The sequence below is a fragment of the Dysidea avara genome, chromosome 3 (genome assembly GCF_963678975.1).
Source record: "Dysidea avara chromosome 3, odDysAvar1.4, whole genome shotgun sequence".
Classification (NCBI taxonomy): Eukaryota; Metazoa; Porifera; class Demospongiae; order Dictyoceratida; family Dysideidae; genus Dysidea; species Dysidea avara.
In genome coordinates, this window is record NC_089274.1 from 31741762 (window position 1) to 31766868 (window position 25107).

The window sequence follows — 25107 nt, forward strand, 5'->3', positions numbered from 1 at the left end:
GTGCTTGAAAGGGACAAAATCACTTTGATTACTACTAAAACTTTAAATGTTAAAAAAGAAAAGTCCTTTACATGTACTATTAAGATGAAAAATTATATTTTAAAATGACAGTTTTCAGTTGTCAAAATGTTTTCAAGGTTAAATGTGTACATTATCCGATTAACGAATATTTAACGAATAACGAATATTTCTTAACGAATACGAATATTTCTTAACAAACGAATAACGAATATTCGTACTATTCGTTTCAGCCTTACTATGAATACAGTAATATTATGGCCTATTATTTTGAAGTAGTAGCTAGCATATATATCTTAATTTAGGAAGATGCATGCGTGTGTGATGTGTAGTATAATGTTATGGTCACATGTGCACCTATGTTCATGTCATAGACTGTGGAAAGAAAAGTGTTCAAAGTTTGGAATTTTTGAACCTCAACTATCTACCAAACGGAAAACACTTGGATTTATCAATAACCCTTGGAAACAAGTATGCCATGTATGTGTGTGCATAGAGTTTAACTTTCTTATAAAATGTGAATATGCATTCAGAATGAATATGCATATATGTACTGCAGTGCATGCAAGCAATGGTTAGCACTTAGCACCGGCTCCTATAATGTTAAAGTGATTCAGACATAGGCCATCTGTTCCCTAGAAGAGCTCACACTAAATTTTGCAAGACATATTAATTTTGTTCTTTGGGTATACTCATCCTACTTCAAACTTACTATTAGAAGCTTTGGCAAATCTGCAACTGATCCAATTGACAAGATTTTGGCAAATTGCCATGTTTTGTCACATGTTGCTACACATTAGCATGTAGTTAATGATGGATGGAATATGCTTTGGCAGGGTTTTTTTGGCAAATGAAAGGTAAATCTGCCACATTTGCCAAAGTTTTATACCACCAATGTATAGTATAATTTAGAACAGCAAGATTGAGGTCCTGCCGTAATTGAACAATTCATGGCCATCTGGTATGTTAGTCACACTGGATAATTTTATGTATGCAAGGACACAATTTTTCCAAGGGAATTTTCAGTCAATGATACAAAACCTTGAACACTTAAATGGTACAATAGTCCAAATATTTTTATGTTAACCTAGGTGTTCAATTTGCTTAATAGTATACAGTGAACATGTTGGAAGTGTGAATATGTGAAACATACACTTACAAAATGTGTTTGCCTTGTATCCACTCATGCACAAGGGGGAAGAAAAATAATGACTACAGTATTATAAGTTTTGTTAATACTGCAGCATATCAAAGACATATACAGTAACTTTAGTGAAATAACAAATGCTTGCATACAATATGCTGTTTGTACAATTCACATGCTAGATCTTCTACCTAAATGTTGTGTTTGTTTTATATGTTGTTCATATAAATACATGTAGGCCTTCTTAATAAAGCAAAGAATAAAGTATAACTGGAGAAGTCGAGAATTAAAGCCTTTTTTAGTATTGAAAGGACATGATGATCATGTGGTATGTATGTACACTGTATCTGTTTTGTGTGTACCTGTCACTGTAAAGTGTTAATTATACAACCAAGTACTAAAGATAATATGAAATTGGGTTACGTCATAAATAAATAATAATTAATTAATAAATAATAAAGAGAGAAAAACCATCAGTTTTATTGATGAAAACACGGTAACAGTATAATTATATCCTCGGACACATGCTGCCACAGATAGGGCAATGTAAGCTCCACAAGTGGGCATGGCAAGGGTAACAAAAAACAAAAACAGCATTACATATACACTCAATTAAAAAGACAAATTAATTATATTATGCAAATACAACGTTCAAGTCTCCACACACCATTCCTGACTGTCCTTCGCCATAAATATCCTCCTAGAGGAAGAGATTGATATCGCTGCCACTGAGTCAAAGATCCTTTTACTTCTAGATTTAGTCATCGTAAATTCTTTTTTGTAATGTTCTCGAAAACTACGAGGTCTAGAGACATAAACTAACCGGGGATAGATTCGCCTGTGAATGAAGGCACGAACGTATAATCGTCACTCCTGTTTGCGCTGATGATTTGACCATACGTGTAATTCTATATAATGCCCAGTACCACACCCTTGTTTAATTATTTACAGATTGCACAAAGGAGAAGATTAGCGATGCCAGTGCAAGAGAGCCACAGGCCTCTTTACGTGTAAACAAGAAGATTACAAGTAAGTTTTTATGTTTGTAACATCTCAAGTCTCCATGCCAGCTGCCAGTGGATTCATGATCATTCACGTAAATAAACAATACAAGAAAACATTAAAACATATGCCACGCTCTTTACAATACAGTTACATATAAAATACAAGTATACAATTTTGTCTTGTGCAGCTGGCATGGCGAACTTCCTTTGTGTTGGTGTCAGGCAATTCAATACCTGCTTGATCTTTTTTTCCTTCACCTGGCGTAGCTACTAGGCTCTGGCTGGCTTCGCTGTCTTCCTTTATCTGGTTCATCTGGCTTGCATACTCCTACAGTATTGTGTAGCTATCTCCTGCAAGTTGTGTATGCATAATTATAGTGTGTCACCCATCACTGTGCCATTGCTACACCACTGATGAACCCTATGTAGCTCTAGTTGATGTTGATATACTGTGCTGTATATTGGCTAATAATTTTTATCTGGTGATGTTGCCTATAATGTATTGCTGCATACAATACTGCAATAATGTATAGTTCTCTCCTGTATGTTTTGTATACATATACTTTGTACACATCACTGTGCCATTACCACACCGATGATGTACTGGCACTTAGCTACTGGTGGCCTTTAGTTACGATGCCACTACTGTGTTATATCTGTCACTACTGTGAGATGATTTGGGGATTGTGCCTTCACCACCTAATAGCCTCACCAGGGGGCTGTCACGTTGGTGTATGTGCTTGGTTGTATGTGACGCGGTCCTAGTAACAATAATGATAATAACAATACCATTAATGTTAAGATATGTATTGTATTATATCCATATTAAGCCAGGCTCAAATACATAGGTACTTCATCCAAAACTATATAGAATACACGCCTGAGTTTGCTTAATCACCACGGCACTAAAAACTATAGACTATATAAATGCTGGAGTGACGTGCTATACAAGACCCTCTATACTGGATAAACTTGCTTCACTTCATGTGTTTCATTGTTGCAAGTAGACTCCAAACTGTAAGTCAATTTTATAAGCACTTTCAGCAGCACCTTATCCATAATCTTCGTATGCTCTAAGAAATAAGTGCATGGGACTGAATTGATGCTTAGCTTGTTTAAATGCCAGGTCCAAAATCAGTAATAGAAAATAAATACCACAGCTTTCATACAGAAGTTATCAATAATTGTTTTGATGCAACATATGAATTAGATCTACAGGAAAATCTAAAAGCTACTTCATATGGTACAGTAGTAGTATTACTAGGGATCATGGTGGTTTGGCCTTTCTTGCCCAACAATATATATTATCAGTATTGGTTAAGCATAGCCAAGCCAAAAAAATGTCTTCAGAGCTATGTATGTGTACCCTAAACTAAAAATTAAGCAGAAATTTATGCTGACTAACTGCTAACTGATACCTCCAGCCAAGTATAACTTGACAATGGATAAGGCTATGGGCTTGATTTCTTCACTGTTCAATGTTGCTTCGTCCCGAGATGTGCCTTTACGCCAACCGGTACATACAATGCTCGCATGTTTTGTCCTCCTTTGTGTCCCAGTTCTTTTTGTTGACCAAACACAAGGTACAGTATATACATGGATGTGCCCGCAGTGGTCGGTACAAACCACCACTCAAATGAAATAGCCACCACTACCTCTCAACAACCACTACAAATTCACCTCTGCCATACACAAGTTAAGGCCCCACACAACATTTCTGGACTCATCCCTGTCTCTTGTAGCCACCACTATTCTAAACCTGGGCACATCCCTGTATATATATATGGTGTTGATTCGCAATAGCGAGATACTGTTTCCCTATCTTGTTCATTGCCTGTATTTTCTGAATTAATTTCAGAGATGCTTTTCATACTAGCTGTTCTTCATTTGTAATGCTGTGTAATGGGTGGGACATAGCTGAAAACAAAGCATAATTGCCACTTCACTTTTTAGTAATTGATTGTAGGGAGGCAAATGTTCAGATGCAAAGTTAACTCTATAGCATGCCTGGCGTCAATCATGCAGTATGCATGGGTTTGATTAGTAGTTATTGTGTTGTAAAAAAAGGTTAACAAACAAGTAGAAGGAAAAATTAGGAATTTTAGGGATCAAATTGTGAAACAATGAAATAAAGAGGCTGTGCATATCTGCAGGTATAGATAGCTTCTTCTTTTTTAACTTTTTCTTTGATCCCTTAAAATTCCTTATGAAATAAACTGTAGAAAATTTTACTAAGATTATTCATTAAACTTATACTTGGGTTATTATATTATCAACATTGTTTGATATAATTCATCTATGCATGTTACATTTTTCAGGTGACTTGCTTGCAGTTTTGTGGTGATTACATTGTCAGTGGTTCTGATGATAACACTCTTAAATTATGGTGTGCATTAACTGGAAAGGTATTTATGCAGGCACGCATTACTGCACTACTAGCTATACATGCAGTACGTGAGATATATGTGTGCAGTTTTAACTTTTGTCACAGTAACTCCTAGCCTTTTGGTTAAGTATCCGTATTGCCTCGAATTACGGCCGGTCTCATATAAACGCCTGGTCCCGTTTAGTCGCCAGGGGAATACAGCATCATAACTAAAATAAACGCCGGTCTCAAATAAACATCTACTGCAGTCATTAGTTTTAATAATTCCAGATGGTGTTATAAGCGATGAAGTGAAGAACGTTTTATAGAGTTCCCTTTAGGCTTGGATCTATGAAGGAAACATCAAGGAGAGTCCAGGAGAGTACAACACCAAGGTATGAAGTTGACTCGTGAATGCTGATCAGGTATATAAACGCCAGTCTTGTATAGCCGCCGGTCTCGTTTAGTAGCTGGGGGTAAAAAGTTGCTTGAAAAAAATAATCGCCCGGGCCATAATTCAAGACAATACGGTAATCAAAAGTACCTTCGTACCTTCAGTGTGATTCGAAATGCATACGCTGTAAGTTGTTGCCGCTGTTTGTATCTTATTCTTTAGACAAGCATGACTCAGTAACGGCTAATTTAGGTTAGGCATCACTTTAGCCTAATAAGAGGTGCCTTTTGGCATACCGATGTGCAATGCATGCATCATGGACTTATCTTTGTGTCCCATTTCTTTTTGCAAGGTGTCAATTTGTGGTAGTACACCAGTGGCTTTTTTTGTAAGAATGAAACAGAAATCATCCATCCTGTGTATCTATTCTAAAGACGAAGTGAGCAGATTGGTTCCAGGCTATACAGTAGGTTCACATATTGTTTAAGGCAATGTAGATGAAGCATAGTCGACAACTACATGAAATGACTGTATTGCTTGTTGAAACGCTGTAATTAGAATTAGAATGTATATGTTCTGCCAATTAGGGATTTTCCCACCGAACTATGCTGTAGTGCCATCATTCATCTCTTGTTTCACTATGTTTTATTGCTTCAATCCCTGCTTTATTTTAAATTAGTAATTTTTTAAAAATATACTAGTTTGGTTTTGGTTTTTTGTTATACCCTGTAGCATATAGCTACAGGTGTATACACGTGTGACTGTTCTATTAGGGTGACTGCTGTATTAGAGTATCTTTTGTCAGCCTTTCACCTACCAGCTACTGTATTACCAGGGGGAGGTGTGGTCTCGGTGCTTGATCGTTAATCAACCAAGATTGCGTTAATACTAGACGTGGCATTGACCGAGTTTAAGCGCTTAAACTCGGTAGATACCTGTCATGAAGTTACAGGTATCTACCGAGTTTAAGAGCTTAAATAAGTTTGCAGCGTTTAAATATCCCACTCAAGGAAAGTGTTGATAGAAAAATTGACACCTCAATATAGTTTCATTGCTTGGAGAAGGATGAAGACTAGCCTGATTGAAGATAAAAGAAAAGACCAGGTGCAGAGGGCACACACTCGTCAGAACCCAAAAAGGCACATCCCACTGGTGAGTTTGTTATTGTGGTGTAAAATGGTGGCCGTGTGCTGCTTTGTTTGGCCTCCAGCCTTGCAACTGTAGTCAAGCAGGCAGGCTGGAAGGCCGGCCAAAAGTTCGAGTTTCTGTGATTTCTAAAAAGTCTATATCTGGCTGCTTGTAAGTGTTTTCTTGTTGTATTTGATGTTAGATGGACTAATATTATTCTGTAAATATGATTTTTGTCGTGCAGGATGTTTCTAGGATGATTTTTAAAGGCAGAATTTTAGGCAGTGCTTGTCATTTTTAGGGGAATTCAATACTACCGTACTGTTTGATAGGAATAAACATGATTTAATTAGCCCTAACTTCTGTGTCTACTTTTGTTTTTGGAATTCCTGACTTGTTTGCATATACTGTATGCACATTGCATGTTGATATATGTAATAGTTGTTACATGGACATGAGGGCTTTGCCTGATACGTATGCCCGACTGCCCGACGGCCCATTTATCGGGCAAAGCCCGAATGTCCCGTGTTACAGCTAATATGTAACACTTATCAGGTTGATAGCCTACAGGGCAATCAGTCACCCAAGCCATACAAGTGCAAACACTGGATGTATTGTATATGCATACCTAAAATTTTCGATAATCGGTCAGCAGTTAGTATGTTCTGGTTACACTGTTATGATGAATGGACTAATCCTAGAGGTATCATGGAGAATTTCAGTTATGTGAGTTTAATGTATTAATTAGTGCTATCGAATCGTTTATGGAAAAAATACGGAGTTCACTAAAGGCCTAGATAGGTACACTTGCTTGTAGAGTGGTTACTCCGTGCAGAGTGGTAGCTTCGTGATGGGGGCATATCTCTATTCGGAAACGATCAGTGAATAAACTATAGCCCTAGTTCTCACCTTATCCCAACATTTTTCAACTCATAGGATGGCTGGGATAACAAAACACTCTCCATCAGAGTGGTTTTCATGGCGAAATCCAAGTCATGCATCCTAATCACATGAGTATTAATCGATCCCCACAATCAATTTCGGCCTCGACATCTATATAATCCCTACCCAGTTGTAGCCCAGCTACATTTCATATGTAGCCCGACTAGCTGGGTTACATCCGAAATGTAGCCCGAGCGGCTCCTTTGATTGAGGTGTGAAAGTGTTACATATATATATGTGACCCAGTCTGGGAAAACTGGTTTTATCGCCCATGTCAGCAGATTCAGTTTTTTGCCAAGAACACAAAGCTACATGAATAAACTATCTAATTTCACAATCAAAATCAACTAGACTTGAGTGGTCTGTCTTTGCTGGCTGCTTTTCCCAAGCCCAGTGGTGATCCGTACGTGTGGAGCGGGGTCTTAATGGAGCTCTGCATGGCCAGCCTGGGGATGGCTGTGTGTGGTTGTGCAGCTCCATGGTATCGAATAAAGACCTGTACTGTAAATTTCCTTTCATTTTAGCCAGTTTTGAGACCTGAATGGCCCATAACTTGGCCTAATTCATCCCTACGCCTGCCCATTCAATTTTATAAACAGCCTCTTGCCCTCCTTCCTCTCTCTCCTTTTGGAGCTCGCCTGATGCAGTCAACCACCGTTTAAAACTATCTAAAATGGCGGGAAACTTAGCTGTTGGCTACTTGCACAATGGATGCTCTGGAAGGCAACAAATTGGTGTAAAACGTGTGAAAATTGACATAGCCTCAACCATTGGCGAGCTAAAGCACACTGGATACTTAAAACTGGCATTTCCTGATACTTTTTAATAGACGATAAGACCCCTTTTCCCAGACTGGGTCACACACACACACACACACACACACACACACACACACACACACACACACACACACACACACACACACACACACACACACACACACACACACACACACACACACACACACACACACACACACACACACACACACACACACACACACACACACACACACACACACACACACACACACACACACACACACACACACACACACACACACACACACACACACACACACACACACACACACACACACACACACACACACACACACACACACACACACACACATGTGTATACATTTTAATAATATTTTCAGTGCCTGCATACACTCACTGGCCATACTGGAGGCGTGTGGTGTTCTCAGTTCAATGGTGAAGTCATAGTCAGTGGATCTACTGACAGAACATTAAGGGTAAGTGTACACAGAGTATATTCTACTGAATACAGTGTAGTTGTGGGGCTTATGCTGTTAAGTAGTGATTGAATGCAAAGAAAATGTTGGTTCCCAGGCTGTGCAGTTCCATCTCAGGCACTTGCCTTATAGATACTAACCCCAGGTACATTTATGGTTGCTTGGACTACAAGTTGCCTGGATCAAGTCTGGTTTTCGCCAGTTATTAGTGCTCTTTAAAGCAAAAAAAAAGTCAAGATCAAAGCTATACTGTTGAATGCAAGTTTAAAGTTCAACACAGTGTAAACACAGTTGTCAGAGTGCTAAATGCTTTTTTGGGTTATGTTGTAGCCATTGTGGAAACAACAGGGCTTCTTAATAGCTGTACACTTAATTGTGTTCTGATGATGTAATCGATTCATTTCTTTAGGTTTGGAGCATTTCTAAAGGAACATGTAAACATGTTCTAAATGGTCACACGTCTACAGTGAGATGTATATCTATGCATGGAAACATTGGTAAGTCTTTTTTGTTTACAGTGTATGTACATGTTAATGTAAAGTCTTTTAAAGTATGCCTTGTAGATGCAATGACTCTTCAGTTCATGACTGTTCAGTAAGAGTATTTTTTTTGTCAAAGTGATGTCCTATATTATCTCTCTCCACTATAATACATAATTCGCTCTTTGAGATCAATTGTGAGATTAAGTGTTCGATTTGATAAATTCCAGACACCTGGCTCAATGCTATGTAATAGATTGAGCCAGGTGAATGGTGAAAGAGTATTCATGCATGACTACAATTTATTCACGGCTATGCATATGTAAATGGGATATGTAAACTCACACACTTGACTGTATGTGACCGTCTCAGCAAAAAACCCACATACTTTAGTTTGCACAAGCATACTTAAAATAGGTGAAATCATGCATGAAATAAAGAAACAATATACAAGCAGGACACGAGTTTCAATCGAGCCATTACTCAGGGAAGTAATTAGTCTCAGATCAATTAAACCTATACACTGCCTGCTCATAGAGTTTGAAAATCTTTGTTTAGCCAAGGGTATGCAACTGTAGTTTATTTTCAGTATAGTTACTGTACAAATCGATCTCTTTACTCTTCCTACTGTTTAGCACTATGATTCCAAAACTACTCCCCATAATAGGCCCAAACTTTAATAGCCCATTCTTTGGATAACACTGAGATGATTAAAACAGAAATTCAGAGATGGCGCAAAGTAAGCAGGTTTTTTTTGCCGAGACGGTTACATATGTGACCGAAAACTTGACTAATTCACATAATATTTTTAAAACACACATCTTGAACTAGGTAAAATGCATGTAAGTAATCACTTCCATAAACAGTGAAGTAAGATGCAACTTATATGCTGTCATATTCCCTTGTTGGATTTCTGTACCAATAATCAAACACGAGTTGCACATGTTTGTTTATGTTGTGGTAATTATCACCATTTCTAAGTATGGATATAGGCAGAAACTGTAGCATGATAAATTCTCCAGTTCATGGTAAACACAATGAGACAAATCCTGACTCCATGGACTGTTGCACTCGTTACTTATGATCAATTAAATAAATGCCTGTGGTTTATTTTTAGTGTAGTTTTGCTATGCAAATCAGTTGTTTTTAAAATGCTGTCCCTACTTTCTACTGTAAAAAGAAATTCGAGCAAATTGGTTGGGTTGTGCTCAGCCGGTCAAATACAGTATCTAAGTATTAGGAACATATTGCTGTTCGGATACATGTGTACATGTGAATTTCTGTACTTGTTATGTAAAGTAAATTTAACTGTGGATTGCTATGCATATTAGTTGTCAGTGGATCACGTGATGCTACTCTCAGAGTGTGGGATATACAGACTGGAGAATGCAAGAAAACATTACAAGGGCACTTTTCTGCAGTTCGTTGGTATGTATGTATGTATGTATGTATGTATGTATGTATGTATGTATGTATGTATGTATGTATGTACGTACGTACGTACGTAGGTACGTATGTATGTATGTATGTATGTATGTATGTATGTATGTACAGAAAACTGTATGTAAAATGGATTCTCGGTTTTGTAAACAAGTACTAGGAATTTTCAACTAGAGTAGGGACCAATAAAAAGTACTGAAATAAGTTGGAGTAGTGCACAATATTAAATCACGGTAAAACAATAAGAAGTGTTATATCCCTACTGTGCATTTCCATTATGGCATCTTGAGCACAGTAGGGATATAGTAACACTTCTTATAGTTTTACTGTGATTTAGTGTTCAGCTTGTTTATCAATGTTCTATGCCCTGAAAATTCCTAATTTTTTGTGTACTTGTTTGTTAACTTTTTTTGTAAAGTAGAATTATTATGACTGGTGAACCCACACATACCGCAGCAAAAGAAAGAAATGGCACCGCACACCCCAGCAATCAATTATCAAAAGTGAAGTATCCAATACGCTTTGTTGTCAGCTATGTTAAACCCGTTACACAGCATTACAAATCAAGAACTGTTCGAAAAAATCAAAGTAGCCACAATGAAAAATACGGAGGATTTCTGTACGAAGGAAAGCCACCACGTCCTACCACCAAATTGACACTTTGCACTGTCTGCAAAGATGAATGGGACACAAAGCTAGAAGGAAACTGGTAAGTCAATGAAGAATGCATTGTACGTACTGCAGTATGCTAAAAGGCACCTCTTGAGCCGAAGCAAGTCAAGCGACGTTGAACAGTGAAAAAATCAAGCCTGTAGCCTTAGCCGATATCGAGTTACACTTGTCTGAAGGCATCAGTCAGTCAGCTACTCAGTCAGTGGAAAATTCCGTTTAATAATTTTTTTTTATAAACACTTCCATAGCAACTTGTTGAAAGCGTTTCGAGTCAATCTGAAGACTTAGTTATATCTAACCAATACTGCTTCATCTTCGTCAGAAACTGGTTTTTGGGTGATGTTCTTTCATGGGCCATGCCCACACCTTTGTGGTCCCTACTGTACAGTACTATCATACTGTATGATACAGTACCTCTGTTCCTAGAGTTAATTGTAGACAAAATTGTTCGAATTTGTTTGTATATATAGATTCATTCAATTTGCTCTAATAAAGTGCATGTAAGTGACAAAATGCTTAATTGTACAATCACATTGGAGCCAAGTAGTTTAGAATGTACCATATTTATCTCTGGCATATTGTTTTACTATGGACCTAGCTTCTACTTTGTTATACAATATTTTCAGATACTATACGTGGGCATAGTTTTGCCAAAGCTCAAACTGCACTTTCTAGCTTGTACACTATTTCTTCCTAGCTTACACCGTTGTTCACTGCTGCTCCATTGGTGCTTCTGAGCTCTATTAATCCTTTGGAAACATGGCTATGAATTCGTACACTTTCCATGTATGTATATGACATTGTTACTGTTTGTGTGTATGTAATATGTCGGCATTTCTCTTTACAGTGTCCAGTTTGATGGTAAAAAAGTTGTTTCTGGTGCTTATGATTATTTAGTAAAAGTTTGGGATCCACATGAAGGCACTTGTCTACATACACTACAAGGTCATTCAAACAGAGTGTACTCATTACAGGTTTGTACTTCATGTTTCATAACTTAATTTCTGGGACTTCTACAGTGGAAAGTCTGTACTGTGTATGTGTATATATATATATTGTGAGTGTGTGTGTGTGTGTACATGCATGTATGCATGTATGATTTGATATATAATATACCAGTCAGCATAGCTGCTCTTCCCGGGCAATGTATGTATCTATGCATGCATGAATGTATTCATGTACATGCATTTAATTGCATGCTTGCATAAATTATGTTTCTCTTAAAATAGTTTGATGGAACACACATTGTCAGTGGGTCACTGGACACATCAATCAGAGTGTGGAATGCTGAGACTGGACAATGTCTACATGCACTAATGGGACATCAATCATTGACTAGTGGAATGGAATTAAAACAGCATATTTTGGTATCAGGAAATGCAGATTCAACTGTAAAGGTATGCCAGCAGTAGATTAGGTTGTGTTGTGTGAATTTTACTTTTGTCATTGGGAGGGTCTGGTGAATGTAGCATATACCAACAAATGAAAGAGACATGCTCTACATGTATTTGTAGAACCAGAAGTTCTCTACCACACATCCCACCTCCTAACTTGAAGAATAAACAATATACACACTCTATTATTCGAGCAAAATGCTCAGGCCCTACAGTACTTTGATGGTAAACGATAATCATACATCCCATATCTATGGGTAACAAATACCAATTGGCTCACCACTACCAGTGCATGCAAAGCTCATCTCACAATCTTGAGATACTGCTACCACCAGAGTACATGCAACCAAAAATATTCTATTAAGCATGTGATTCTTTGTGGTGCATGAATGTATTGCAGCCTATGGGGCTTGCTTCATTGGTATGTACATGATCTGCTGTATTTGCAACATACCGTAGATATATGTCCGCTGCAGTAACATTTTTCTTACTAAATCTTGTAACCCAAACCCCCTTAAACCCCTATTATAGAAACTGACGATCACAACTTTCTTGTAACACACAGTGACTCACAATGCGCATAAATTTCAGATAAGCTTTCTCTTTCTGTGCATGCATGCGTGTGTATGCATACATGTGTGGTGGTAGCATAGCCAAGTGGTTAGAGCATCAGCCTAGTAATTGAAAGGTTCCAGGTTTACTGCCTTGTTATGCCAAATTGGTGTTGTTGTTTCCTTGAGCAAGAAACTTTACTTGCATTGCTCTAGTCTACCCAGCTGTACAATGGAGGACCTGGTGGCCTAGGAAGCAGGCCTAGGAAGCAGCCCACCCAGCTGTAACATCTGTAAGTCTGGAAGCAAATACTCTTCTTGTCTCACTTAGTGGTGGAATAGTTTTGGTCATTATGGAACTTCAGGTTCTGAGGCCTCTCTCCATGCAACCTGGACAATACTCCTGTGGGTCACTAGTCCTATCCCACTCAAGTGCCTGACAACCATCCCAGTACTGGTTTTGCTGGGTGGCAATAGCATGGCTGCTGGAGGCTTTGCTTGTGTGTGGAGATGCAGTTTTGTCAAGTTACTCAAGTGTGTATTCTTACTCTATTTTCCTTTATTGTCTTTATCACATACTTTATATGTTGAAACTACTGTGTTGCACAAGTTACTGTGTGTACATGTATATACTTTTAGGTGTGGAACATTGTTACTGGCCATTGTATGCATACACTTCAAGGATCTAACAGCCACACAAGTGCTGTAACAAGTTTACAGTTTACCGATAATTTCATTGTTACCAGTAGTGATGATGGTACTGTAAAATTGTGGGATATTAAGACCGGCGAGTTTATAAGGAACCTTGTATTGTTGGAAAGCAAAGGAAATGGTTAGGATTGTGTATTTATATGTATGACACTTCACAGTTTTTTTTAAACCAGGCGCGTGCCCACAGATGGCCAAAGATTGGCTGTAGATCTGTGCCTGGTTTACTGAAATTGTTTTCTGAAAAATGTGTGTGTTTGTATGTATGTTTGTTTGTCTTTCTGCACCCATGTGTGCAAAATGGCTTATGCTAAAAGCAAGCCTGTATGTGAGAAATGAAGGCTGCACAGAACCAGTATAAAGGTAGCTTTTGCTTAAAGGTGGTTTATTTGTGCCGGCTTGAAAAATAGGTGAAGCGAGTTCCTGAAGACCTTATGAATGCCTTTCATAGTAGGTTAAAACGATGGGAAAACAGTGTACGTAAGCTGCCAGTAATTCCTTTGAGAAGAAAGGGAGCATGTCTCATACTTATGCAAATGAACTTTCTCTATAAACAATTCGCATGAGAAAACATGAAAGACACATTATAATAGTTGAGAAGATACTTGTGCGTAATTTGTGGTGTAAAGTGGTTTGTTCAAGCTACACTTCCTTAGTAGTAACTGCCTATTTAGCTAGAATGTTAACTGCATAGGTGCCTGGTTTATGGCAGTAGCAACTTGTTACATATGTCATTTTTTTTCAGCTCTTGATTAATACCCCATTGGTACATACAGTAGTGCAGATTGATTCATACCTCCTGTTTTTAGTTTGAAAAATTTTGTCCTAGCTACACGTATGCTCTTTTTACCCAGACAAGTGTCTACAGCCATTGATTGTGTTGTCTGCATGTCCACATTCACCCATGTGAGAAAATTGGGTTCAGTCATGGTATTAGGAATGAAGGCTTTTTATTTTTAGCATACAATGTGGTAGTAGTACTATATGGTAAGAAGTTTGCACTTTCTCACAATACCAGTAACCAGCCTCACAATGCCTTCATGATGCCTTGGCAGTATAACCATGCGAAGCTCAATAACAGCTAAGGCTACGGGCTGTATATTTTCACTGTTCAGCCCAATAATTGCCTTTTGTCATACCGCAATGCTTACAATGCATGCTTCATGGACTTACTGTCCTCATTTGTGTCCCGTTTATCTTTGCTGATGGCACAAGGCATCGATTCATGGTAGCACTGCGTGTTGACTTTCCTACATTTGTAATGGGAATCATCCAAGTACATTGTTGTGACTGAATTGATCCTACTCATAGTGTTCTTTGTTTTTAGCACTGTGTAACAGGCTGAACATAGCTGAAAAGGAAGTGTAATGGCCACTTCAATATTTAGTAATTGATAGTTAGGGTGTGCATTCAGATGAATTTATGGGGATCAAAGAAATAAAAGTGAAACAAGGGAGGTGTACATTTAATTCCAGAATTCGGGTTAATTGTCCACTAATACATGTATATCTTCGGGTCCTTGTTTCACTGTACTTTTTATTTCTCTGATTCCTTTTCAAACTTGTGCATGTAAACAATACAGTGCCAGTAAGCTTTGCTCTCAGATGGTTGAAGAGGAATGTCACACTTGGCTGCATCTGAAGATTTTTGATTGGCACCCATGTAGCTGTGGTATTTGTTTAAAACAAATTAACACTTAAGTTAATCAAATAATTATGAATGAAAATACCCTATATTTTTATGCACTGTCATGGTACAAATTCAGTTAACATTAGTAGGCTGGCTATCTGTTTTCATGATGCAATTCAAACAAGTTGCACCTTCCAGTGTGCAAGTATTAGTATTTGGAAACAGCTACAGAAAGTTAGAACTCTTCAAAAGAATGGTGTTCACAAACCTCCTTCCCTTCAAAACAGTAAGCCCACCTTGAAAAGATTTTTGCTTAATGTGAAAACCCCAACAGTTATACTGTATTTCCTTGTATAAAAGCCACATTCGATTAAATACGTGTCTCGGGGGGGGGGGGGGGGGGGGGGGCAGCACCCTTGGAAAATAAACGCCTGGTCTCAAATAGAGGCCCAGGCTATTACTTGAGTCTACTGTTAATGGCTTGGCTTTAATTGTTTCCCTTGTTGCTGCTACTTCTTTGTACTTGAATTTAGAGCCTTCTGAGCAGGTACTATGAGTAATCATGTGAGTAGTCCAGGTGGGTCCACATGCATGCAGATATGTATGATACAACTAGTACTATTTTCCAATCATTTTAAGCCTTGCCTACACTTGTTTATATATTCAACACACTGTATCACTGTTTTCTATGCTTACCATTACAGTAATCCCGTTCTACCACCACCCAAATTCAATTAAGTGCTGGGTATTGGTAGATCAATCCAAAATAAATGCCTGGTCTCAAATAAAGGCCTTATTCGTTTACAGGCTGGGTCAAAAATGCTTGGAAGGAAATAAAAGCCCAGGATTTTATACTAGGAAATACAGTAGTTTTTGGCCTTATGGCTGCAGTTTAAGATGGAACACATGCTGTATTGCTCACTTATTCATGTTTGTTTTATTTCGATCACAGGTGGTGTTGTGTGGCGTGTAAAGTGTAATGACAGAAAACTTGTTTGTGCTGTAGGAAGTAGAAATGGAATTGAAGATACCAAATTATTTGTTTTAGATTTTGATGCATAAATTTTATTTATTAAATGGTTCTGTTTTGTAACAATATATCATGCAGTTGTTTTATGAAGTGCATGCCTGTTATATCCCTTTTTATCTGTTCTGTTGTTGTACTTTGTCTCAGTCATATATCTTTGTGAATCTGCAACCACAGATTTTGTGTGGGCAGTTATCGCCCCCATACATAAACCCGTTTTATTTTTTTGGAGTGATACTCGGCAAAAAAAAACTGTTACTCAAGAAGCTAAAGCTTTCTGTGTTAAGCATGGCGTTTATTAACCCTGGCATCGCAATCTTGAAGACGTGGCAAGGCATAGTGGAAATAGCGTTGCGAGCGGGATGTGCGGTAAGTACATTCATAGATATTATGTTGCCAAGTGTACTTCGGAAAACCTGGTTATAAGTTGAAGTCTCGCCTGGCCGGTCAGACCGTAGCGCAGCTAGCTAAACCGCTTTTCTTTTTTTTTTTTTTACTGTCGTTTTGTAGGGAGAAAAGGGTCAACAATCGTGAGTTACTTCAGTATTAGGCCACTCCAAATAGATTGCCCAACTGGTAGACTTTAGATTATCTACTTCGTCTAAAAAAAGTGGGCGCACAACTTTGTCAGAACAACTTTGCTATTCGAACTATACCAGACCCTTTCGCAGCTAGGCTAGGCGCTTATAATTATCAATCGATAAGTGCCGCGCGAATGGGTCTGGCTACGCGAGACTATATAAAAAGTTGACTAGGGTGGCGGGGGTGATGAGATAGCCAGTTTATGAGATAACTAGATACTTCATAGGACAGAGTTTAATTGCTGTATATAATAAAACCAGGAACAAAATCAAATCAAGCGATCAAGAGTTAAATTTGGAGTGAATCAAGCGATCAAGACATCCTAGAAAGTGGTGATTAAACTAGCCCACAAGCAAAACGATAATTTACAAAAAAAAATGTGCTAACTTATCAAGCAATCAAGGCTATTTTTAAGACGAAATGTATATTTTCGTCGATCAAAAACCTTGATCCCGGTTGCAGATGGTTCTACAGGACTATTGGTAGTGACCACTCCTTGTTTAATATATGTAACAGTATGGACAGTTTTGTACTTATTTGGTTATGTATATAGCTACAGGTGGGTGTTATACTGAGATCATGATTTATGCCATTTCACACAACTTGCTTTATCATGAACCTCACAGTATGATTTCATTGTAAATGGGAAGTGACTGCTATCAAGCTACGCTGTTTAACTAACAAAAAAAACTTGTGTTGTATATCAATATACCTTCATTTCAGCAGCTTTCAAGCTGCATTGGTATTGTATCGATACTTTACAAGAAATATTGGATCAAATCAAAAATCCTACTATCACCCATCCTTATAGATTTGTTTGATTATGCGTTCCAGCTAGCTGTGTACTTATACAACACTGAAATATATTTAAATATACCACTTTAGTGTAGGCGATCAAAGGTGCCACTTGGGGGTTACACATATTGCCCGAGCAATATTATGGCTTTGATGCCCAACCAGTTCAAAGATATGATATGCTTTGACTTGTTATATTGAGCAACACCGAGTGTAATAAACACCGAATGATGAGTAAAAATAATTGTTTTGACAATGCATGGATGCGTATTTGTACCTATCACGTGCCAGCCATTGATCAGACCATGGAACAACACAAAGAGAACAACTAGGTGAGTAACTTGTAGTACTAATTAGCTTACTTACTGTCCCAATAGCGAAGTTAGTAGGCTTAATGTAGTACAAAATGCAAAGAAAAAGAAAAAAACAGATTCCACGATCACAATTTTCTGGTGCCATGTGTAAAGCATAATGACATATGAATAACTTTCTAACTGTTATTAGCCCACACTATTAAATCCACTATTGATCATCAGATACTGATGTATAGGGTGAGTGCTCTGTAGTTCTTTCGTCTATCAGATGAGTGTGCCTAGAGTGATATATATCACTTATACCACAGGTTTTTCTGATACATACACCCTTACGGTACTGCTCAAACGTAACATCGCACCATTCGATTGCGAGTAGTGATTAAAAAACTTGCTAATTAAAGGGTGTGGCACCCATTTCTTTCACGAGTATTCATTCCATACGAAATGGGATGAATTATCACAAAGGAAACGGGTGCCATGCCCTTTAATTAGTGAGTTTTTTAATCACTCACAATTGAGCGGTGCAAGCGAGTGCAAAGTTATGTTTGAGTGGTATACAGTAGTTCTCAGGCATGCTTTGGGTGTATATATCGGCAAAATTCCTCATAGCCATGGTATACCTATTGATTGTAGCATGTAATGTTTGAGCTACAGCATTGATATGATAGAAATTGGTATCATTAAAGAGAAAGATAAAGCATCACTGGGTGAGATATTCTAGGCCAGTTTCACATAAGGCCTTAAGAATGCAATCAGTGTTAATTGTCTATTGCGTAACCACTGGATGCTGTGGATGCCCATAAAAATGTATTGAAGCCATTGGGAAAACGATGATAACCGGCAGCAAAACTTTGGTAACTTACAAAGTATACGGTATGTTCTAATTTTCTGTACATGGAAAGAAACTACATTGATTTCTCTTTCGTTTCGTGGTTGTCCGCTGTGAATAGGACGAAAGATGCCCGAGTTAATAGAGGATATGCACTGCCGAATACATTCTAATGAACACGTGATTTTTTCATACGTCATGACGGTGAACGGAATGCGAATCGATTCATTACATGGACGGTAGATCAGTTACGAGCAATTCTTACTAAGTGACATATCCTTCTGCCTAAGAAGTAGTACATCCGGCGAGAAGAAGCTGGCCCGTGGCTTTAGTGGCGAGTTCCAGTTCGAACATTCATTCACTGCCCATACTTTTATATGAGTTTTTCGTGACCTTGTGGTAATCGTTCACGACAACAGAAAGCCTGCTTGTAGCTTAAAAGGCGAGTTATACTTCGAGCCGCATTCACTACCCAGTACTTTTATATGGAATTTTCGTAAATCTTCGATAGTCGTTCACCATCAACTTTTTTTGGAAGCGCCGCGCCGCTGATCATTTTTCGTTCGAATAATATAGCATGCATATCCTCTATAGGGTGGTGAAGTTAGAAATGTCACCAGACAAGGCCTTCCACAGCTGATATTTGTAAGTTCGAAGTCAGAAAATAACACAGGAACTTCAACAAGTCTTAACAATAGTTTTTGTTGCGAATCGCTTCGCAGGAAAGCAGGAAAGCGTTGAATTGGCATGAGAGCTAATAAGTTAACAGCGTGTTCAGGGAGCCCAGATACATCATCCAGGTGATAGTACGGCTTGCTCTTGTACTGTACATCTGGTAAACAAGAATAACAAGCAGCTGCTTGTGTGTTTCGTCTCCAGAAAACATTTTTATCACGCATTCTAACCTTTATTGGCTCATAACTCGCTAGTGACTTAGCGTGTTACGGCAGACAAACACCACAGGGCGTAGAAATCAATGTAGTCTACAGTGCTGCTTTAAAAACTCGGATATTTCCATTAGATTCTATGTGACAATAGATTTTGGGTCCATGGTTGTTCGTTTCCCAATGGTTTCTGTACATTTTTATGGCTAACCGCAGCATCCAGTGGTTGCACAACCACAATTAAAAGATCAATTAAAATACTTTCCCTTACATGAAACTGGCCTATACAAAAAAAAGTTTAGAGTGGGATCAAGAGCTCCCCTTGACACTCCATCCCCTAAATTTGCTACTGTTTTCATTTGCCCCAATGTGATTGTCATAATTGGCCTGTGTGATTGTCATAATTTATGTGCTCTGTAGTAATAGATGAATTTCACAGTAAGGAATTATTACACATAATAATAGTTTCCCCTAGTAACCTGAATTTTACAGTATTTGTAGATGTCACTGTCTAACTGCTCCAAATTTTGAAAGGATAACATACAGGTCATGCAGTTTTATATGTGAGAGACAATTAACAGTTGCCCCGTCTGGGCAACCACATACCTCTGAGATACGATTTTTACAGTGTTGGTAGCTATATGTATAAGAAATTTTAAGTTTGATTAGGGATCATAGAAATAAAAAGTAGGGAAACAAGGGAGGTCGCCTACAGGGGTTGTTTTCGTAACACTGCTTACATAACTGTACTTTATTTGCCCAATGAGCCACATAACTGTGCTGTAGACTCATACAGTACAGTTATGCAGCTAAGTCATCTTGGTGATACAATATAGAAAATACAGCACACGGCAGCACTTTGATTCTCCCACACAAAGTACAATAATTGACTGTTCTATTAGAGTGAACATTTGATACATTTGCAAATCATTGCAAAATCATTTTTAATCGCCTGAATATACTCGATCCCCCTGCTGTACCCACCCCTGAAATATCCTGTATGTTATGTTTTCATAATTACTTTAGTAAAAATCAGGCTGCTAGGGGCAACAATTACTGTATTATTATGCATAATAATGCCTTATGAAATTTGTCTATTTTTCAAATTTTTATTTGTTCACGTTGTTTAAACTTTGATGGCATTACATGATAAGTTAGGTACCAGGGTTATAGTAGTAATCAGTAAAGAGGTACAGGATGCTTGGTGGCTTTGAATTACATGTGGAATAAGTGTTGTTGACTTAACAGAGAAAATTCCTTTCTGATCTACTGTATTTCTTCATGTTTCACAATCATATATGCTCTTATTAAACAGCATGTATTACACTTAATAGTGTGTTGGGTGTGTACTGTGTACAATAAATAGTGCATTCAACTTTATTCTGCCTACAGGTGTTGTGTTTCATCATATTGATCTGTGCTGGGGTTACACTAGGAGCTGTATCTAGTGCTGAGGATAATGCTGATAGGCTTAATGATGGTCGTACTGATAGTGTTGATTTTGGTAAATACAGATCTGCTGCTGGGTGGATGCTGTTTGTGGCTATTATGGGAATGATCATCGAACCATCTCTAATACTTGTCCGTTTCCTCAATGTAGAGATCGTCAATAAAAATTTTTTGTTATTTGGATTTGTAGTAAGTAATTATTTTGTTACTTGTGTGTACATTTGCATGGGATACTCACAATATACTATAAAATGTACTAGCATGATACCAATATGTCATACATGTATCATGATAGCTGTACATGGCACATCATTTTAATGCAAAAATAGCTGGCACAAAGATTGTCAACGGTAATGTGAGTACCTCTTCTATACTATATGTCTTAAAGTACATACCCACCCATGCGGCTAAATGCACATGTCTTTCAGGTGTATTTCTGTAAATGTGTGATCATACAGTACAATAGTACTGTATAGTAGGGACCACAAAGGTGTGGGCATGGCCCATGAAAAAAAACATCAAAAACCAGCTTCACTTTTCCCTGACGACGATGAGGTAGGTAAAACTAAGCCCAAACAAGTCTTCAGATTGACCTGAAATATTTTTAACTATGGAATTTAAATATATATATTAATCCAACAACTGAATGTGTTACTGTATAATACTCTCAATAGCACCTTGACGTATTATATTGAAATACGTCAAGCGATTAGCCAATGGAATTAGTATTACACTTTTTTGTCAAGGTCCCATGACAAAAATCTATATTACTAATTTGATTGGTTAAAATATTGTGGTGTGTTTATATTAGAAGTAAATGTCTGACTTGACATCTAGTGTTACCATAGTAATGGATGCCCCATGGCATAGCAACAATATGGCTGCTTAGTAATGGTTGCTAGGCAACAGTTGTTAAGTGTGATTGGTCTATTACAGTGGTTGTTTTTTGAATTTCTGTTGCCTAGCAACAGTTGCTATGGTTGTCGGATTAATTTGCAATAGGACGGATGGCTGTGGTATTCAGGAGACTCCTTCCTGTTTACAATGCTCGCACTATATTTGCAATAGGACGGATGGCTGTGGTATTCAGGCGACTCCTTCCTGTTTACAATGCTCGCACTATTAATCCTGAATACCACAGCCATCCGTCCTATTGCAAATTAATCCGACAACCATAGCAACTGTTACTAGGTAACAGAAATTCAAAAAATAACCACTGCAAAAGACCAATCACACTTAGCAACCGTTGCTATGGTCTCAAAACGACTTTTACCTTAGCAACGGTTACCTAACAACTGTTGCTAAGCAACAATATTGTGTCATACCTTGGGGGCATCTATCACTATGGTAACAATAGTTGTTGAATCGGACATTTACTTTATAAACACACCACACTATTTTAGCCAATCAAATTAGTATTATAGATTTTTGTCATGGGACCTTGACAAACAAGTGTAATACTAATTCTATTGGTTAATCGCTTGACTTATTTCAATATAATACATCAAGCTGCTATTGAGAGTATTATACAGTAATTTTATACAGTAACACATTCAGTTGTTGGATTAGTACTAGTAATAGCATGGGTAGCAGTGAAATTTGGGATAAATATCACGAGTGTTGTATTGGAAATGGGGATAAATTTCACGAGGCGAAGCCTAGTGAAATTTACCATTTCCAATACAACAAGAGTGGTATTTATCCCAAATTTCACTGCTACCCATGCTATTCCCAGTTAATACCATACTCGCTGCATATGCTGTGCATTAGCTTTGCTATGTACGCAATTTGTCACTATGTACTAAACACGCGTCGACACTAATTGGTGCTACATTGTTAACATAAATTCTAGCCAATGAAATTTGCAATTACAACTTTTTCACTGCTGTCAGTGAAATATGGGATAAATTTCACTGCTACTATTGAGACTTTTGTACGGGCAGTGAAACAGGTATGGTATTAATATATATATTTAACAGAATTTTCTAGTGACTAACTGACTGAGTGAACAACTAGTGCCTTCAGACAAGTGTAACGTGATAATAGCTAATGCTATGGGCTTGATTTTTGCACTGTTCAACGTCACTTCAGTCCAAGAGGTGCCTTTTGGCATACCACAGTACGTACAATGCATTCTTCATGGACTTACCAGTGTCCTCCTTTGTGTCCCATTCATCTTTACTGGCAGTGAAAAGTGTCGATTTGGCAATAGCGCATGATGGCTTCCCTTCGTAACAGAAACCGTCCGTATTAGTGGCTACTTTGATTGCAAGGGTGCTTTTCAAACAGTTCTTGATTCGTACTGCTGTATAACAGGTTGAACATAGCTGACAACGAAGCATAATGGATACTTCACTTTTCAGATGATAATTGATATACTGTAGCTGGGGCGCGCGGCACCATTTGATGCGGTATGTGTGGGTTGACCAGTCATAATAATTATTATTTACAAAAAAATTAACAAACTACACAAAAACATTGGAATTTTCAAATAGAGTAGGGACCATAGCACATCAATAAAAAGTACTGGAGTATTGCACTCCTGTTTTCTTCAACATACTATATTTTCCGATTCAAGCTTACATGGAACTCAATAAAATGTTATTCGTTTCATTGTTTTCAGCACTGCACAGAATTGTCAGTATGACTACATCCACTCACTACATCTTGTAGTATTATTTCATTTACATTTGCTGTCTTAATGTTTTGCAAAGAGATGATAAAACTCAGGTTCATTTTTTATACTAACATTTTCCATGTAGATGCTTATATAGATGCCACAAAATTATTTAAAGAGGTGTGTTAAAGCTTACAGTGTACACTATATGTACAATTAAAAATTACTTGGAATGCAGTTAACACAACTTTAGCACCATGCCTTACATCCTGTATAGCCTAAATATTTCGAGGGGAAAATATTTCGAGGTTGAGCAATGTTGCCAAAAATAAAAATTTCATGGATTTGTAAACACCCCCAAAATGTATTAGACTATATGGAGGTCTAAATATTTCAAGGATAAAATTTTTGCTGGTGATCACCAAAACTGTGAAATCAGCAAAAATTTTCCCTCTCAAAATATTTAGGCTCTATACAGTACAGTACTGCATATTAGGGATCATGAAAGTTTGGGCTTTTTCTGGCCAAAAATATCACCCTACTAAAACCAGCCTCACATGGTGCCTTGCAGTATACTTAGGTATAACCAATTCCAAAAGTGCCTGCAGTACAAATGGATAAATGGAACAAAAAGAAGGACACAGGTAAGTCCATGGCTGAAGCGACATCAAATAGTGAAAAAATCTAGCCTGTATATCTTCAGTATGCATCATGAGGTTAACTATTATCATTGTAAACTTTGTGGTATGTTTGAATAAATGCATTTTTTCAAAGGATGTAGGAATCAGTGTGGTGTTTGCACTGTCCCTGTTTGCTGGAGCAACAGCTAGCGCTGCATATGCTAGTGACGTTGCTGATGAGCATGATACATTAGAGGACCGTCGCTTCTGTAATGGTGGAGATGTCAGAGAAGACTTCTGCAATGATGTGGAAACAGTCAGAGATTCTGAAGGTGCAACTGCGGTAAGGTTATACTGTAGTATAAATACTGTCTATAAAGCAAAGTTGTACACAAATATACCCACGATTGAATTAGGCTAACTAAATGCCTTCAGACAAGCATAATGATGATGTATTTGACCCACTGAGCTGACTGGTTTATTTTTTTCTTGAACTTCTTTTGTGTCTATTGGGAAAACCAATGGGCTGTTAAAGTTTCATCCTTATCTGGTAAATACTATTGAAGTCATAACAATAAACATCAGGAAGAGCGAAACAATCGATTTGTACAGTGCCTATATACAAAAAATGAATTACAGGCACTTATTTAATTGATCACAAGTCACAAGTACAACAGGTGACTTATCTCATTGTGTTCACCATGAACTGGAAAATTCTTTTAAGTACAATTTTTTTTGGCCTAGTTCTGCCCTGGTCTTGTGATTCCAGGGACCGACCTTCGGTGAGACATCTGAGGAGCCATGTAGCTGATGACATCACGAGGCTCCTACTAGAGGTCTTGCCACTGAACAAAGAGAGCCCCT

At 37.8% G+C, this 25107-nt stretch overlaps 1 protein-coding gene across 1 annotated transcript in view; it reads left to right on the forward strand.

The window, feature by feature from the left end:
- Nucleotides 1-25107, forward strand: part of LOC136250701 (F-box/WD repeat-containing protein 7-like) — a 46268-nt gene that overhangs the window by 12941 nt on the left and 8220 nt on the right. The window contains exons 7-18 of the mRNA XM_066042931.1: nt 393-489; nt 1401-1490; nt 4485-4571; nt 8158-8253; nt 8663-8750; nt 10064-10160; nt 11692-11818; nt 12074-12241; nt 13429-13621; nt 16079-16522; nt 20950-21195; nt 24398-24586. Coding sequence (XP_065899003.1) covers nt 393-489; nt 1401-1490; nt 4485-4571; nt 8158-8253; nt 8663-8750; nt 10064-10160; nt 11692-11818; nt 12074-12241; nt 13429-13621; nt 16079-16188 — 1153 coding nt within the window. The 3' untranslated portion in view covers nt 16189-16522; nt 20950-21195; nt 24398-24586. The remainder of the gene's footprint in view (nt 1-392; nt 490-1400; nt 1491-4484; nt 4572-8157; nt 8254-8662; nt 8751-10063; nt 10161-11691; nt 11819-12073; nt 12242-13428; nt 13622-16078; nt 16523-20949; nt 21196-24397; nt 24587-25107) is intronic.